The 18,585-nt window shown below is 37.1% G+C and overlaps 2 protein-coding genes across 7 annotated transcripts in view; one reads left to right on the forward strand and one right to left on the reverse strand.

Annotated features, from left to right (window-relative positions):
• LOC121729126 (SH3 and multiple ankyrin repeat domains protein 3) overlaps positions 1-18,585 on the forward strand; it is a 212,994-nt gene that overhangs the window by 144,996 nt on the left and 49,413 nt on the right. The window lies entirely within an intron of this gene.
• Positions 7,740-8,657, reverse strand: LOC121729134. Its single transcript, XM_042117533.1, has 2 exons — positions 8,052-8,657; positions 7,740-7,952 (listed from the first exon to the last, which is right to left on the reverse strand). The coding sequence occupies exons 1-2, from the start codon at positions 8,578-8,580 to the stop codon at positions 7,747-7,749; spliced, it is 735 nt and encodes a 244-aa protein (XP_041973467.1). The 5' UTR covers positions 8,581-8,657; the 3' UTR covers positions 7,740-7,746.

Here is an 18,585-nt window from a genome sequence, read left to right on the forward strand (position 1 = left end):
AACTTGTTTGTGTCAAGATCAAGGCCCAACCCTACAATATGTACTACTACTTTTGTGCTCATCGCCCTCATTTTCCATACTAATCCGCAGATAATCATCATAATGGACACAGCCGTTAGCTGATAAGGTTATGGTAATGTGCGATTGTCCGGAGAAAGGTAACACATAGAGCTTTAGAACAGACGTAAGAATGGACGTCTTGTAATACTGATATGAGTGGACAGGACCTAGTTTACTGAATTGAAATCGAGCCAATCCATTTGAAGACACGGAAAGTTTCACCAAAGTCGGTCCTACCAGGGCTATATAAATACTGTGTACTGTGGTGGGACTCGTAGTCTCTCGACTCGTTAGTTACTGATTATAATATAAGTAGATTTATTATTAAACTGAGAGGCGATTCTGAAGAGTGTGTAATGTCCAATAATATAGAGCTCACTGTGAAAGAAGCACGCTAAAAGAGTTATTTTTTAAAAGCTTTTATGAGGGTTCCGTACCCAAAGGGTAGGGTCCCGCCCTATTACTAAGATTTCGATGTCTGTCTGTCTGATGTCTGATAGCTAGAGAGTTGAAATTTTGACAGATTGTGTATTTATGTTGCCGCTATAACAACAAATACTAAAAACAAAATAAAATAAAACTTCTAGGGGGGCTGTTGTATGGGACAACAAACGTGACGTTTTTGGCCTTTTCTGCTCGTAATCAATAATGGCAACTGCTAGGCACTTGAAGTTTTACAAAAGTCCTTAGTTATATGTCCACTTTAAAAATTAATAATAATATTTAAATAAAATAAAAATTTAAGGGGGGCTGCCATACAAAATCACAATTTTTGGCCTGTTTTTCCTCTATATTGGTACGGAACCCTTCGTGCGCGACTCCGACTCGCACTAGGCCGATTATTTTGTATGGGCAAACGCTTGGCGATAGAACATTTCTCAACTCTTACAGCGCTGCTGCTTTCACAATGAACTCTAGTCTCTATAAATAATTATAAGATACACATACACACAATTTTTTTTTTTATTTTTTTTTATTAAATAAGGGGACAAACGAGCAAACGGGTCACCTGATGGAAAGCAACTTCCGTCGCCCATGGACACTCGCAGCATCAGAAGAGCTGCAAGTGCGTTGCCGGCCTTTTAAGAGCGAATAGGGTAATAGGGGAGGGTAGGGAAGGGAAGGGAAGGGAATAGTTGAGGGTAGGGAAGGGAATAGGGTAGGGGTTAGGGGATTAGGCCTCCGGTAAACTCACTCACTCGGCGAAACACAGCGCAAGCGCTGTTTCACGCCGGTTTTCTGTGAGAACGTGGTATTTCTCCGGTCGAGCCGGCCCATTCGTGCCGAAGCATGGCTCTCCCACGTATAAATATATTTAATCAATAAAAATCTCATTAAATACGTGGTATAAGGCGACGATGGCTTGTCAAAAGCGTAATGTGGAACAAATCAATTTGCAGAGACCTAGCCGACTTGTTGGCAATACTGTGCTTAATACACTTATAATAGCTATAGCCCGCCTATTTACCGACTTACCATGCTATTATGTTTAATATGTGCAATAAATAAATATAATTAACCATTTGAAAGTAAGTATAATTTGTCGTGGTTTGAACTTTGAACGTAATTCCTAAAAATTCGGTTCCTTTCTTTCCAACAACATCCAAAGGCGTCGCATATTAAAAAATACTTACATACTACACAATATGTATTTAAAATAACTAGCTTTTGCCCGCGGCCTCGCTTGCGTTAAGAAGTATTATTATATACAATCTTTCATCCCCTATTTTATCCCTTTAGGGGTGGAACTTATCGAAATCCTTTCTTAGCGGATGCCTACGTCATAACATCTACCTGCATGCCAAATTTCAGTCCAATCCGCCCAGTGGTTTGGGCTGTGCGTTGATAGAAGTTGTAGTCACCTTTGAGTTTTATATATATAGATAGAAGATAGATAGATAGATATATTTAGATATGCAAAATATATTTTAGGAATAATATGATAAATATTATCATATTATTCATAAAAATATTTTATTATCAATTTCACAATTTAAGATAGTATTATCACCGCTATCTGGAGTGCTACGCGTTTGAAATCAATAAGCGATACATTAAGGTCATAATCCTTATCGTAAGCGCCACAATCATACAAGATTATAACCGACTATAAAAATGAGGAGACATTGTTTACCTTTCAATCAATTCAAATATAATTATCTAATTCTATTATTGAATTTAAATGTTATCCAAGATTTCTTACGCTGGGCAAAGGAGAACCGTTCATATTTCTCCGAAAAAAACTTTACCGCTCCCAGTGGACTGCCTGTTCTTAAGGGCGTTCCCTACGGAGAATCCGTAATTTACCGTATTTAGAGCCTTATAAACTCATAATTTGAAAGCTACAGAGTTATAACAAAAATACAGCAATAATCTTCAGTATCTTAACATTCCTGTCCTCGTTTTAAATGTTCTATTTTCGTTTATTATACTCATGATATAAGCTTCCAAAGTAAAGCCAATTTATTAAAATTCAAGCATACATTCAGCATCTCCTTAGCATTTACAAATTACTTTAATTTGAAACACACGCCAATAGATCGACAATATCATAAACTACATATTCACCGTTTTAAATTTTTTTAGGTCAATTTTAAAGTAAGATAAGTAAAAAAATAGGGTTTTGGTGCGATCTCGTTAACGCGGCAAATGTATGGCCAAGGTCGTTTGCTCGGGGACGGCCTTAAGAAAGGCTCATTTAAAAATGCGTCCTAACGTTTTATATGTGAACTTACACTAATATCATCAATTTCTAAACGGTCTTACCAAATAGGTACATGCTTGAGTTTAAAAGCGAAAAAGAAAAGTTGTAAAGTTGCGCCGCCGTTGCCACCACAACGCTATCAACTACCAACAAAGTTATAGCAACAAAATTTAGTTTGAATACTTTCTCTGTAAAGCTTTTAAACAAAAAACAATAAACAAGTCTACAGAACAAAATGCCCTGTCTGAAATAGTTAGGACATTTTCTTAGGCAGTAATTATATAACTACTACAATATAATACAATATTATAGATAACTAAAAACCGCAACTTCTAATCGGTTTTAAACGTAAAGTGGTTACTGATAACTAGACATCGGATTATATGCATTCGCATACTTGCATATATGCTGTGCATTAGCACAGCCACAATGGCACATTTTAGGCGATAGTGCATATTTTGGCAATTTTTCGTTGATAGTGCATATTTCGGTCGTATTATGCCATCGTAGTCTCCAAACTAGCTATCACAATACACACCGAGGCCATGAAACAGAAGTACGATAGATCTTTCTGGAAACTTAATGTTTCTTTGTGGTTAGCAACATTAGAAAAAAATTATTAAACAAAAATGCAATCGGAAAGAGGAAAAAAATCCTGGATTGATTGCAATAGTGGAAAACTCTTAAAAAAATAATACATTTTAATACTTAGTAAATGACTTCTGATTGTGCATATTTTGTGCATATTTCGGCCATTTTTCGTGCATACTTGCATGCATATTTCGGCATTTTAATCGTGCATATAATCCGATGTCTACTGATAACAGACAGACGGAAAGACAGACACACTATCGCAATTTCGATGTACGCCATACCTTTCTATGTTAAGGAAGCATAATACATATATACGTAACGAGCTTTTGCCCCCGGCTTCGCTCGCGTTAAGAAGTATTATTATTTACAAACTTTCATCCCCTGTATCCCCCCCCCCCCCCCTTTATAACCCCTTGGAGGTAGAATTGATCAAAATCCTTTTTTAGCGGATGCCTACGTCATATCATCTACCTGCATGCCAAATTTCAGCTCGACCCGTCCAGTGGTTTGGGCTGTGCGTTGAATGTTGATAGATCACCATGTCAGTCAGTCACCTTTGAGTTTTATATATGTAGATAGATAGATAGATATACAAGTGAAATAAAACAAAGTGATAATTATATTAGAGCGTTTATTTGTTCCTTGTATAGAATTCACTGTGAAAGTAGCAGCGCTGTAATTATTACTTTTGATTTCTTTGTTTCTATGAGAAACGCCTCGACGTTATGAATTTGCCCATATTAAAATAAAAAAAATAGTATACATTAGTTATTTTTTAGTTATTTAGTTATTTATTTGCTCAAATTACATAATATGTTCCTTTATAATTTATACATAATACAGAAATTCATGCTGTATGTAACTATGTACATTATACACATTTAATGTTCTGCTGATACTTAAAATAGGATAACCTGTGCTATAAGTATCAGCTAACAATCAGTAAAGGTTTTCCAAATTCGTTTTACATTAACATAATGTAAGAGCAACTAGGTTAGTACATGTTAGTATGGTTGTGTGTATGTGTGTGTGTGTGTGTGTGTGTGTGTGTGTATGTTCATGAATGTTCAAATCGAATATTGAGATAATATATTCTCAACGGATAGGGCAAATAATACTTTCTGATTCATTGTATGACAGTTTTTGTAGCCATTCAGTAACCTTCTTTTTACAACTATGTGAATTAAGTGTATGAATATTCAGAATTTTATCAATTTTGTTGTAGGTGTAGCGTCCAAGGAAATAGTAAAACCTTTCACTAAAAGTTGTCCTGTGCCTTTTGGCTGGGGGAAGTTTTTTGCGCCGTCCAGTCACAGGCAAGATGTCAGTTTTATTCGATGCATGATATTTTAGGGCAATTTGCAGTATAAATATTTGCCTCACAGAGAGCACTTCGCAGTATTCATAAAGTTCCTTAGTTGGAAACCTAAACTGTTTAAAAGTACTCACTTTTAGCACTGCCCTTTGAGCTCGCTCAAGCTTAATTAGGGAAGATTTACACGCCCCTCCCCAAGACTGTATGCAATACCCTAACAAAGATTGACACAAAGCATAGTATATACTTTTAAGAGTTGCAGGTTTTGTTACATGTCGTAGATATTTAAATATGTATATAAGTTTCCGAATTCTCCCCGTGAGCAGATTTATATGGGACATAAAGTTCAACTTATCATCAATGATGATACCTAAATATTTCAAATTAGTGACCTTCTCCAGTTTTGGGCAGTTATTGCATGTAGCACCTATATCAAGTGAATGGTTATCCAGGACTGAGATATGGTGGTCTATACTGGGTTTCTTCGACTTTTTAATTTGAAATTCAATCATCTTGGTTTTATCTACATTGAGGGACAGAGTGTTATCTGCCAGCCACTCGGTTACTCTATTGAAACCATTTTGTGCCACCTCATAAACCTGGTCCCACGTATCTCCAGTAAAGATAAGTGCTGTGTCGTCAGCAAAAGCCAGCAGTTTGCCATTTTGTAGTTTAAGTTTGCACATTTCGTTTACATAGACTAAGAAGAGCGTGGGACCAAGTATGCTTCCCTGCGGCACACCTAATACAACAGGTAGCTCTCCACTGATATGATCGTTGATCTTAACGCTTTGGGTGCGGTTATTCAAGTAACTTTTAAATAGTTGTAATTGACGGCCTCGTATGCCAAGACGTTCCAGCTTCACAATCAGTTTGGGGATAGAAACTGTGTCAAAGGCCTTGGCGAGGTCTAGGAAGATGGCAATACATTTTTTGCCTTTATCAAGAGTCTGTACAATATGATTTGTCATCTCAAAAACTGCATCATTTGTGGATTTGTTATTTCTGAAACCAAATTGGTTACTGGATAATATATTGCCATCCTCCAGGTATCTTCTTAATCTGCTGTCCAAAATTTTTTCCAAGATTTTAGAAAGACATGGCAAAACCGAAATGGGCCTATAATTATTGACACAGTTTGCATCACCGGACTTGTGGACTGGGTGTATAAGGGCTTTCTTCAGAAGGTCGGGAAAAACTCCTGTTCTTATACACAAGTTGAATACATATGTTAAAGGCCGAAGAAACAGGCTCTTGTTCTTTTTTATAACTATTGCTGAAATACCGTCCACACCCATTGCACAGTCGCTACGTAGTGATTGAATCAGTCTATCCACTTCCAACTCATCAGTTTCCAGTAATACCATTGACGTACTAGGAGTTGGAAAATTATGTGGCTTATTAGTTGAGCTTGCAACCTTGTTATGCTTTTTTGCCACCTCTTCAGCAATTTTGAAACCGGTTTCAGCGAAGTGTTTATTTATACTATCTATAGAACATGAACCAAGGAGAGGAGCAGCAGAAACCTTCTTTTTCTGGGTATTTGTTACGTCTCTAATCACTTTCCACATGCTCTTTGGATTTGAACCTGCTTTACTTAACTCCATTTCCTCGTGTTGCCTTCTAAGATTACTTAAAATACGACTGCAAAAATTTCTGTAACGTTTGTAGGTGGTGCAAATAGTGTTATTGTTTGGGGATTTTTTCATCTTTAAATACAATTTATCTCTGTTACGCATGCATCTCAATATCCCAGGCGTAATCCAGGGTTTAATTATCCTCAAGCGATGTGTAACTCTAACTGATATAGTGTTTTGTTGGATAGCACCAGATAGCAAATTGCTAAAGTTATTAAAGGCAGTGTTAGCGTCTATACACTTGTAGATATGAGAGAAATCGGTAGTTTTTAGTGAATATTCCAGTTTGTCCAAATCTAATTTACTAATTGTCTTTTTGGCTATATCTAATTTTAACTTGCTGAAGGTTAGTAACACCGCGTTGTGATCGGTAACAGATGAGTCTATGACAATTGTTTTGGCTCTGAGTTTTGTTTTAAGCAATACGTGATCAAGTGAAGATTTTCCATGCGTGGCCATATTATGTGCAGGTAGTAAGCCATGTGCAGCAGTAAGGTTAAGACAATCCATAGTTTTAGCATCAATATTATCGTTCAATATATTCAAATTGATGTCTCCTACCAGCGCTATGTTTTTGCACGGAGAATTCAATGTTAGTATGTGGTCCAGAGAGGAAAGGAAATTAGTTATGTCTCTAAAAGATGGAGGCCTGTACAGAGCAAGAATACAGGTTGAATTTTGTAACATAATCTGTAAACAGCTGCCATCTGCAAAGTCAGGTTCAGTGACAACAATATTAAGAAGGTCACTCCTAGTATAAACTACAACTCCATCATTTTGATTAGTCCATTTAGTATTTGCATATGAGTTATAGCCAGCAATTTCAGGTATATGCGGATTGCAGGATAGCCAGCACTCTGTAAGTATAATGATATCTAAGGGCACAGAAATTCTAGACAACAATGTTAAAAAAATATTTATATTTGCAGTTATACTTCGGATGTTTTGGGTAAGTATTTTTAGACTGTGTGTTTCTACAATATTTTTACAATTTTCTATGTCACATTTGTAGGTATCTGAAATAGTTATCTCATCTAATGCATTTATGTTATTGTTAATTAAGGAATCAAAAGTGTTAAAAATGATTAATATGGCTTAAACATAAGGACACTATTGCAGAGAGAGGGTATAGCTAATTTGGGGCTAGTTTTTGTTTGGATATTACTTTTAAAACGCATTTTGTATTCTATGTAAGAATATAATATGATGTATAAGAGGCATGGACAGTAACAAGTAGATGTATATATGTATCTCATGAATGTATTTAGATTATAGTAAGTTTGGTTTACAGTATAGTGTTCTTGTATTTTTAAAATAATATTAGTTAGTAGGTTAGTAGGTAAAAAACGACAACTTTTATTACATTTTCTATTTATAGCATATGACAGAAGAACAACTAATGTGAGCTTCAGACTTGATAAACTTAAAATTTGTAGTCATTGCTTTAACTTTAACTTATTTAGATCTTCTTCTGATTCAATGCGAATTGCTTGTTCTCCTTCTGTTTTGCGTATATAGATTGTGCCTCTAGAGGTCCAGCAGTAAGAGTAATTGTAATCTTTTACAAACTGCCGTGCCATATGGTAGATTTTTTGTGTCCTGGATGTCAGAACCTCCGATACATATACAGGTTTCCTCGGTCCTAGAATGTTAAAATGATTGGTGCTTAATTTATCAGCAACCTGTTTATTTCTATTGAACTGTTTAACCGCTTGAAGCATTTTTTCCTTTTTTATTGTACTATTTAGTTCAATAATGATTGGTTTTATGGTTTCCTTATTTGTAGTCACTCGATAGACATCCTTTATATCAGATTCATTTAGACTAACACTCAAAGTTTTAGCAAATCCTTGCACTAATTCACAAATATCCTCCTTCGTTTCCTTTTTCTTATTTTCCTTGGAGGAACTTGGTATATTGCGTATTTCTATGCTGGCTATCATAAACTCTAGTCTTTCTTCGAGCTTTGCAATTTGTTTTTTGTCCTCTAACCTCTTTTCTTCCATTTTGCTAATCATATTTAGGGTGGTGTCATATTTGTCCGACATAAATTGTAGACTGTCCCTTAGTTCAGCATTTTGTTGTTTTAGTTCGGAGAAGTACTGGTCGATTTTGTTAGATAGCATTATAATGTCCTCATCACTTTGTCGCCTACGTTTCTGCCTAACGTAGTCATTGCCTCCTCTTTCAGAAAGAGTATCAGAGTCATAGTTCTTATGGGACATATTCCCTGTTGAAGAGGCTGGCGGAGTGCGGCGAAGAGATGTCATAGTTAGCTTGAATCAATGGGATAATCGTAGTTATATTCACAGATAAGATCTTACAGAAAAAAACATATATTATAATATTGTTATTAATGTTGATAATATTTAATTGTATTTAGAAATTTTATTCCAGTCTACTTCTTCTTCTACCTTAAGTGAGATCTGTCATAGATACATATAAGTAATTCTGTCACAGTTAACTCTTTACAAGGGAGACATACACACCCTAAAGAATTATCAGTTTTTTTGTTACACCGCGCCGTGAGAAAAAGAGAATTTGGTCTCTTGCGACCGAAGAGACCAAATTCTCTTCTTTTTTGAAGTCGGTTAAAAACAAAGATACAAAATTTAATTGGCTCTGGTACTGCGATTGCTAAACTTGCACGTTCGAAACTTGAAAAAATAATTTGCAACATTAGATGTGATTTACAAATCAAACAAAGTGAACGACGTACAATTATCTAGTTCGGTGGGGTAATACCGCCGTGGGTGGTTGCGCAAGCGGCAAGAGCTCTGCACAGCTATAGTGTCATAATCTATCAGGGACGATGATTGAAGATTGTTAGTTATCTATCCATACTAATATTATAAATGCGAAAGTGTTTCTGTTTGTTACCTCTTCACGAACAAACCTTTTTTTGCTGGTATGAAGATATTTTTTATCCCATAAAAATGTACGGTTCCCACGGCCACGGGATGGTTGTGGCGCAACGGAGAAGCGGGCGTCATCTAGTATACCTCACTAATCCAGGTTACTAATAAGTAATAACTCATTTAGTCGACAACTTTTGCAATGAAACTTATTTAAAGACAATATTATGTGAAAGAAATTGTCTCGCTATATTTAGATTTTAGAAATATAATCTACATGATAATAATAACCAATGGCCTACGTGATTTCGCGACAACATCTACGGTCAACTCGATGTGCAGAGTGTTCTAGAACAAAACAGAGGAATGCGAAAAAATTCCATCATGAAAACTCAATTTTTTGGTTGCACGATAGAAAATTTTACACGACAAAAGATTTCAGTAGTAGATGTTTTCCTGTTAAAAATTACACATTTTGGACTTCTAATATTTTAATTTTGCAACATAAAATACAATACAATGTATGACTTTAGATAAAACACGCATTTGGGCCATGAATACATTATGTAAACATTACTATGGTTTCTTTGTAGTTCACACAGCCATATAAGTTCTAGATTACGTTAAAATGATTTATAACGCGTATGATAGTGCTAAATATGATGATGACGATATCCTTACCGCAAGATGAGGTAATTTGTGCATGGTTTTTCAACTGTTGTCTAAACCTGGTAGTTAAATCAAAGGTTGCATCATTAGGCGCATTGATAGTTCGTCCATGCAACCAAATGGCAGATCAAAACTTAAACACCTACGTAAAAATGTAGGTAACATCAGAGAAATTAATTCATATAAGTATACAGATGACGGTCCTTCTTTATGTGGTCGGATTCAAATCAATGCTTGGTCATGATCCGTCAGCTGAGTATATACTTATAACTTGGTCAAATTCCAGACGTACGTAAAAAGCGACCGTTTGGATGGAAAAAGTTGTACTTATTTAATTAAATGGAGATTCGCTCATACGTCCTCTTCGAAGACAGGTCCTTAATGATTCATGAGGTACTCTCATGTCTCGGACAGCAGGTACGCGGGCGAAGCAACATCCTGCGAAGTGACAGGCCCAGCAAGCCAAGTCAATAAAAGCCCACGGCGCAGAGCTGTGAACGAAATGCGGCGGGATGGCGCGCAATTCCCGCTTCCTTCCGCTGGGGGACGAGGCGCCGCTCGCACGCCGATTGACTGGGAATGTCGCAACGCCCGGACAATTCCCCTGATTGTTGCTGATAAACTCGCGGGCAGGCGGAACCACACAAGGCACCCCGAGCTTTGACAAATTAGTCAGTAAAACAGGTAAATCGGTCGAGGAATCGAATTAGCTAGCTTAGTGTTAATTTTGTGAGCATCCTTCTAACATTATAAATACCTCTATACGGTAAACGGATGGGATGGGACGGGTAAGATTCTGATGCAGAAAAATGCACGGTTCCCGCGCGAAAAACTATTTACGACACAAAGACTTTTCATCTTTTTCATCTTTGCCAAGAAGTTAATTTAGCCAAAGTATAAAGTATATTTATTCAAATATGTAAAAAGACTTTACACTTAACTGAGTAAGAAAAACAACTATGTATTTAATCGTCCGCTACATAGTAACCGATAACAACCAAAAATGCAGTTCTCTTAAACAGGTTGATAACGATAACAGTTCCATCGAAATAGGTCGATGAACGGAACTAGCTACCTGGTACATGCGCCTCTGATGTATAACTCTTATTGCTATAAGGATAAGGTTGGAAACGGCCGTGCAGCCACTAGATAAACATAACGGATTCGAACCCGCGATGAGTCGCGTAATGACAAAATTACTATGATTGATTTGTTGTACTATGTAGGTAAGTGTGCCTTAGAAATAATTAGGCCAATAGGATATATATGGGCTAAGAGAGAACTGAGACAGAGAGAGAAGGAGCATATAGAGAACTGAAAGTGCTGGTAGAGGACAGGTAAAAGTGGCGGCGACCTACAAGGGCCTTGTCCTTAAATAGGAAGCGAGAGAGTATATATTATTATTTATTACAATGTTTACAATTACTGCAATGTATTCACGCTAGAGGCAGCCCGCAGCACCAGCATAGACATTATTGCGGCTCTTCACGATGGGCCAGCGTAGTGGGCCATCACGATGGCCCAGCGTGTGGAGGACGTAGTGGCGTAGGATGGCCGATGGCGCCAGCGCTGGCCGTGGAATGGCGTCGGTGTCGGTTTTTCGGCCGCACATCAAAGGATGATGGCCCAGCGATGGCGGTACGCCTCTACACGTCGGTGCCTGACCGCGGTCGAGTAAGGACGTCGTAATTCGTATTACAATTTACGAATTTCATTCAAAATGACGAGTACGTGGTCTCATAATGAATGAAACTATATTAATATGATAAAGCCAAAAGTTTGTTTGGATGTTTGTTACTTTTGTTACTCTTTTACTCAAAACTACTGAACGGATTTTAATGAAACTTTACAATAATTATTATAGCTTTTACATTATATATGTAAGTACATAACTCCTGACTCTTTAAAGATACAATTTTGGGAGTTTCGGCGTTGTTTTAAGAACGGAAAGCATGTTATGCTTTATGATATTCATCATTGTCATCATCATCACTACCATAAACCATTATTTTAATTTTAGTCTCGAAATAATTATTCGTAGAATTCAAGAGGTTCATATTAGGAGGGAGGTGATGCGAAGTTCACCGGGTCATCTGGTGAAGTCATAAATTATTAAAAATGCACGTTTTGCATTGCCGCAATAGCTAATGCTTACACGTCCATCTTGAACGACGTTTAGATCACAACTGAACACGGCCATCATGTAGAGGCGTTGCGACCATTGCATAGCCATCGGATGCGCCATTCGATTGCCCAGCGCTGGCCCATCTTGAAGAGGGGCCATTAGACAGTAAACAAGTAAAGTTTTGTTCGACGTTTGACAACGTTTCTGTCGATATTCTGATATGACGTGTGCAACATGTCGGATTTTGGTCGGATTGTTACTGAATAGCTTTGTCCACACTGTGCCTTTTTCTGTTCGTCAAGGGCATGCGTTATAACTTATAGCGCAGTCAACAGCGAACGTGAGGCATGCCCGCGACGCATGTCCTCTGACCGTATCCAAAAAACAAAAATGACAGTTGGCGTTGCGTTCGTTGACGCATTCAATTATTAAGAGGATACACCAGGGGTGAGAGAAATTGAAAATAGGTATTTGAAAATGAATTGCTGTCTCACGAATCTCAAGTCTCAAACACGACTAAAGTTCTAATAAAAGAACAGAAAATCATCGATTCGTTGTCCGCTGATTCCTTCTCCAAAACTTAACCAATTTAAGTACTTTTTTCATTAAGAAATAAAGCAAGGCTTGAGCTGTGTTCCTATGTTTTATTTTTTTTCTATATTTTAGCCAGTTTTGTTTTCTGGGTGTTTGAACACAGAGGAAAATCTTGCCATTTTTTTGGGTTTTTGGACGTTCTTATCTTTTTTAATAATAAAATTATATACATATTATGACATGCTAATAGTGGCCATAGATATTCAGGAAAAAAATCATTACTCTACCGGCATTATGCAGGGAGGAAACAGGGGACAGCGTTTGTATGGAAAAACGGCGGTGTGGACTCCTCTTAAATGCGCCAAAACGAAAGTTAAATGAAAGAAGATGATAAAATTGAAGACGAAAGCGCATAGTGTGGACTTAGCTTATGTGCTGGTAGCGCAATCTGCTCCGACCTTTACGTAACCACAAACACATCTATGCCCAATCTCTGGAGGACTTTTGACAGTGCATATATCTACTGGAGCTTTTTATTGGCTAACGACAACCAATTAACTACTGTTGAATGAACTACAGTCAAAAAACCTCAAAAACCGGGCACTTAGTTGTAGTGCATATGCATACAATGACTTCCATTGACTGATTTTTACATTCTGTTAAAGATCGTTTAATATTAATCCAACATTTTTTTCCGATAGTACCTTTAATGTTGCAACTTGCAAACATCAATTTCATACAGTTTAATATTAATCCAACAATAATTTTTCCGATAGTACCTTTTATGTTGCAACTTGCAAACATCAACTTCCTCTAAAAAGTTATTACAGAAAGCTACACCGAGGCATACCGGATATTAATATAAAACAGAACAAAACAGTGTTTTATGATTTCGGTGCTTAAGTATCGACAAAAACCTGCAACCCACATAGCGATGAAAAACCACGGTTTTAATGAAACAAGTAAATTTCGTACTCGCGATTTTAAAATGAAAATCCTTTACGGGTAAATAGGTCAAGCTCAGATGTGGGTAGGGTTGCCAGTTCATTAAACCGAAAAGCTGGACAAAGCAGCCAGCTTGGCCGGACATTTGTACAAAAAAGCCGGAAACCCTGCTATCGATTACTTAGAATCTGAACTCTTAGGCCGGTATAAATAGTCAGTACTCAAGATGCATCTCGGTCTCAAGACACGGTTCAGGCTCTGTGATTGGTTGGCTGCCAAAATTTGGACCAATCACAGAGCCGTACCGCGTCTTGAGACCGGGTCGCATCTTAAGTACTGACTATTTATACCAGCCTTGCCAGTGTACCTATACGTTCGGCAGGACCGGAAAAAAGGCGGAAACCCTTCTATAGAGTACATACAATCTGAACTCGTAGTTACGTTCGGCAGGGCGTGTACAAATTTTCTGTTCTATTAAAACAATTCAACATCTAATAATAATATACTTTAAATAAAATACTTTTACATCTTATTAGGTGTAAAACAGTCTAAAATTAGTAGGATTTTCATATAAAATTGTTGATTCAAAGCTCTACAAACGCCGGACTCCCTATAATTTTGGCCGGACACGCAATCAAAAAGCCTGACTTTTTCTGGCTTATCCGGACGTCTGGCAACCCTAGATGTAGAGTCGTGAAAGAGTTTTTATGTAACTAAGTACAATGACCGGCTGTATTCTGTGAGCCGTAAGGGTGAGAGTCGCGTGCTGGCGGATGCATTGTGCTCACAGGTAGTAATTGAAAATGTTTTGTTACCACTCTGAGGTCTAATTTTCATGCGACGAATGTCGCTCTAATATCTGGAGGCTGATTCTCATGACTCAAATGTTGTTTTGATATCAGGCTAACTCTACATCCGCACATATTATGTTGTCTCATAGTGTTTAAAACCTGTTTAAAGTGACAACCTGCAATCGAAACGAAATTCGAAATATGAGAATCGGGTCCCAGTTAAATAGAATTCTTTGGGTCCTAGACTCTCATTCGCGCATGTGTGTTCGCGACTCGCGAGATAACCTAGGTACATATTTCATGATTTTGACAGAAGTTTATTATTAAGGTTAACTTCAAAAATTTAACCAATCAACTAGGGCCTAGGCTGTTGATAAGAAAAACCGCCAACTTCAGCCAGTCTGCGGACGAAACGATACTCGAGGTATGAGAATCGAGCCCCTGTATATTTAGCGAATATTTCAACTGCGACTTTCATATTCGCTTGTTTATCCTTAGAAACTCAAACAATATGCTGTGTGACTTACGAAATTAGACGCCGTTCTGCTGAAATTCTATGTGAATCTAAATTTGTTTGTTATGGAAGGAATGAACAATACTAAACTAATATAAAGTGTGGTAAAATCGACTACGGATGTTTTAACAAAAAAAAAAAACAATTTCAAACAATATTTTCTTATCTTGGGGCCACCTTTGAAGTAACTTCTTCCCAACAAAAAAAGAAGCATGAAAATAGATTCACAAACGGCGAAATTATCCGCGAACTAACACATGGTCACTGGTCAGCGGGGCTAAAATGGTCACATTTAGCAATTCCTCTCAATCAATTCAGCAAATGAATTGTCAAAACTGTTAAACTGACAAATGTCAAATTAGTACGAATTACCGTGTCGTAATTCGTACTAATTTGACATGTTAAATATGTATACGCACTGTAGCGACAAGGTTAAATATGAACGTGGGCGGTGGCGCTGCTCGTAAAGGAGAACTGTCAAAAATGACGTTTTTGTGTGATGGCAGCGTTAGTTCCTTTTTTCGACACGTTCATTTAAAGACTTGTCGAGTTGTAGACATGAATTGCAAACAGACTTGCATTTTGCGATTAAAAAAAAAAGAATCATATTATGATTCTTAGTGTGATTCTCCAAAGCGACCATTTTGGCCCCGCAGGTCCACCAACGCGATCGGCCTCTCCGTATATCCTCCGTTTAGCCTTTAATCTTTATTATTTTAATGCATTCTAGTAGTTTACTACTTGTTAAGATAGTTACTGGTTGTAAATATTTAACGACTAGCGAACTCGGTTCTTAATAATTATTTATCTACAACATCATTGAATTTAAATTATAAGCCATAATTTTCGCCAACACTCGCCATCTTAGCTAACGGCAATGTAAACTATTGCCATTAAAATTAACCCTACTTCTATATTAAGAATAGAAATGTATTGTTTGTTTTTTTTTAATTATTAATCATGTTAGATATCCTTTTGTTAAATATACAGTGTGTAACAAAAATAAGTGATAATACCTTAGGGTGTGTACGTGTTCCTTGTAGAGAGTTCACTGTGAAAGTAGCAGCGTTGAAAGACGAATTTTTTTTTTCACTTTGTATGGGCAAAAGCCCGAGCGTCACGAGTTTCCCCATACAAAAGTGAAAAAAAAATTTGGTAAAAAGGTAAAAAGGGTAAAAAAGGAACACGTACACACCCTAAAGTATTATCAATTATTTTTGTTACACCCTGTATAACAATTAGTGGATTAAGTCATTATACTGAAAAAAGTATTTAAAAATTGCATCTTTTTGCTAAATGTTGTTCCCGGGCCAGTTAGCTCCCGAACTACAAGTAGAACAATCTAAAATCGTTTGTTACAAATTAAGAAACAAAACCATATTATATTATTTTTCTATCATTCGTCAAATTAAACAAATTGTTCCACCATCCAACAATAATTCATCAGAATCTTCTGAGAAGACGTATCGTTGCAGAGTATTCTAGAACAGTCATTCTCAAAGTGTGCTCCGCAGAGTCCTCAAAGGTCTCGTAGGGGCTCCGCGAGCGACACATAAATTGTATTTACAAAATATGACAATAGACACTAGCATGGAGATAATTAATTCAAATACAAAACATTCCTTTTTCGGTGGTCCGTCAAAAATGTCATTTCTTCAAAGGGTTCCACCAAATAAGTTCGAGAGCCGCTGTTCTAGAAGCAATTACTAGGAGTTGATTTACAATCGCCGGCCGTCGCTTCTTATTTACCGCGCCCGTATATTCACGTCGAAAACTATATTAGCCGTTTTAATAGTTCCGTACATGGAGCAATTCATAACTTAACACACAGGCTGCTGTGTAAAAGTAAATATATCAGTCTAAAGGCCGGCAACGGACCAGGCCCCTTGACAAAGTATATTTCGTTAAAAACGATGACGAAATTCGTTATCAGAATGTATGCGGTTTGACATAAGTCGTCGCTAAATGACATTTCGTTTTCGAAGACTAATGTCACATCCCATACATTTTGATAACGAATTTCGTCATCGTTTTTAACGAAAGGGATTTCTGCAGCTCTACTAATTTTGCGAGCGTCCATGGGCGCCGGTAGTTGCTAGCTAGCACATCATGCTAGCTGCGCCCTATGCTCCGACCTTTGCATAATATTGTCTTTTAGCCCGGCCGCACATTGCCCGAAATTTCTGATCAGAAACAGTTGAACGTCCGCCGCTGTCTCTTACATTTTGTACTGAGCCGAGTGAGCTCGAACTCGCCGGAAGGATATTTCAGATAGTGTGCGGGGTGGCGGTCCGGCGAAATTCAACTGTTTCTGATCAGAATTCGGACAATGTGCGGCCGGGCTTAATGTTTTAAATTTCATCTGACGTTTCAAGTACATTTCTAATGTTAGTAAAGCTACTGTTCAATAGTATCCGTACTGACCGCATTTCCTCATACGACGGCTTGATATGAAACCTTAGCGAGGACTTAATTTAATTTATTATCTGTGACACTGACTTGCACGCTAGAGTCTAGACTATTAGAAATAGATTAGATTATTGAATACAAAATTAGAAACAAAGATACATGCTGTTAGACTTAAAATACTTTTCTATCACATAGCTCTACAATTTCGCAATAACAAATATTTAAAGATGATTTTAAATCAACGACATTCGAGTAACACAGAGGCTTTGGGTACAATATATTCTCTTTCTGATAAAGCTAAAGTAAAGATGTTTGTAGATGTAGATAAAAGGAAAGTGGCAGAAAAACAATCTTCCTTCGTCACCTACACATGAGGCGGATTTTTTACATTAGGTACGTCAATTTTTATGCCTGTTTAAGTCCGCTAATCCTGTATCTTACTTACCATACGACCAGGGTATAAGCGTTAGCCAAAAACCCTCAAAATATTTATTTTTTGAGGGTTTTAATGTGTTTTTTGGTGTATAGGAAATACCGAATACGTATGCATCATTATGGCCCAAGAGCCAGCGATTTCTCAATCAATAATAATGATCTATTAATTATAGTCTTTTAAATATCTTGAAAATTCCTTGTTCATTTTGTTATGTTTATCATTATAAAAGTTAAGTAGACAAGTAGATACCAAAAAGTTTTTCTTTCACAAAATGCATTAAAAATAATTGTCACACGATTTTAGCGTTTAATAAATGTTATAGTATCTATAACTGTAAATTATGTCTTATCACTTATGTAATTGTAACAGCAAAAGTAATTAATTTAATATTAATTGATGTCTCGTTTAATTTGTGTTAAGTTAATTATGTAAAGTTCGTACTTAGAGTCCATTAACTGGCGTCTACTTTCATCAAATTATATCATTTTAAATATTTTAATGTTTCCGGAATTTGTGGTCTCATTAGGTTGTACAAATAAGGAAATAAAATTTTTAATGGCGGTAGTTTAAGAGTAAATAACGGTGCTGCAACTTTCATGGGAAGTCAAATGTTTGTACGAAGTTCAAGGGACGAATTGCCAGCGAGTAGCGACCCTTTTCCCGAAGTTCTAGTAAGGGTGCCCGGCGCCCGCCAATAATAATAATATCTATGGACGCTTCACACCATGTCAGTCTGGCCCTGTGGTAAGTTCCTGAAGGACTTGTGTTACGGGTACCTGTAACCTAGAAAACTTATTGTTCCGTCGGCGGGATTCGAACCCGCGACCCCCGGCTTGAGCTAACAGCCCACCAACTGAGCCACAGGGGTCGCCCATGTATGATGATCGCTGACAGATTTTAGTAGGGGAAATAATAGAACGTATACTGATTGCAATTGTGCAATGCGTAAGTAATAAAGACGGTCGGAAGTACATGCTTAATAATAATATGAAAATCC

The sequence above is a fragment of the Aricia agestis genome, chromosome 7 (assembly GCF_905147365.1).
Source record: "Aricia agestis chromosome 7, ilAriAges1.1, whole genome shotgun sequence".
NCBI classification, from domain to species: domain Eukaryota; kingdom Metazoa; phylum Arthropoda; class Insecta; order Lepidoptera; family Lycaenidae; genus Aricia; species Aricia agestis.

Coding starts and splice junctions, on each gene's coding strand:
- LOC121729134 (XM_042117533.1), bottom strand. CDS start 8,580: ATGACATCTCTTCGCCGCACTCCGCCAGCCTCTTCAACAGGGAATATG. Junction 7,953..8,051: donor AATCATTATTGAACTAAATA/GTACAATAAAAA, acceptor TTAACATTCTAG/GACCGAGGAAACCTGTATAT.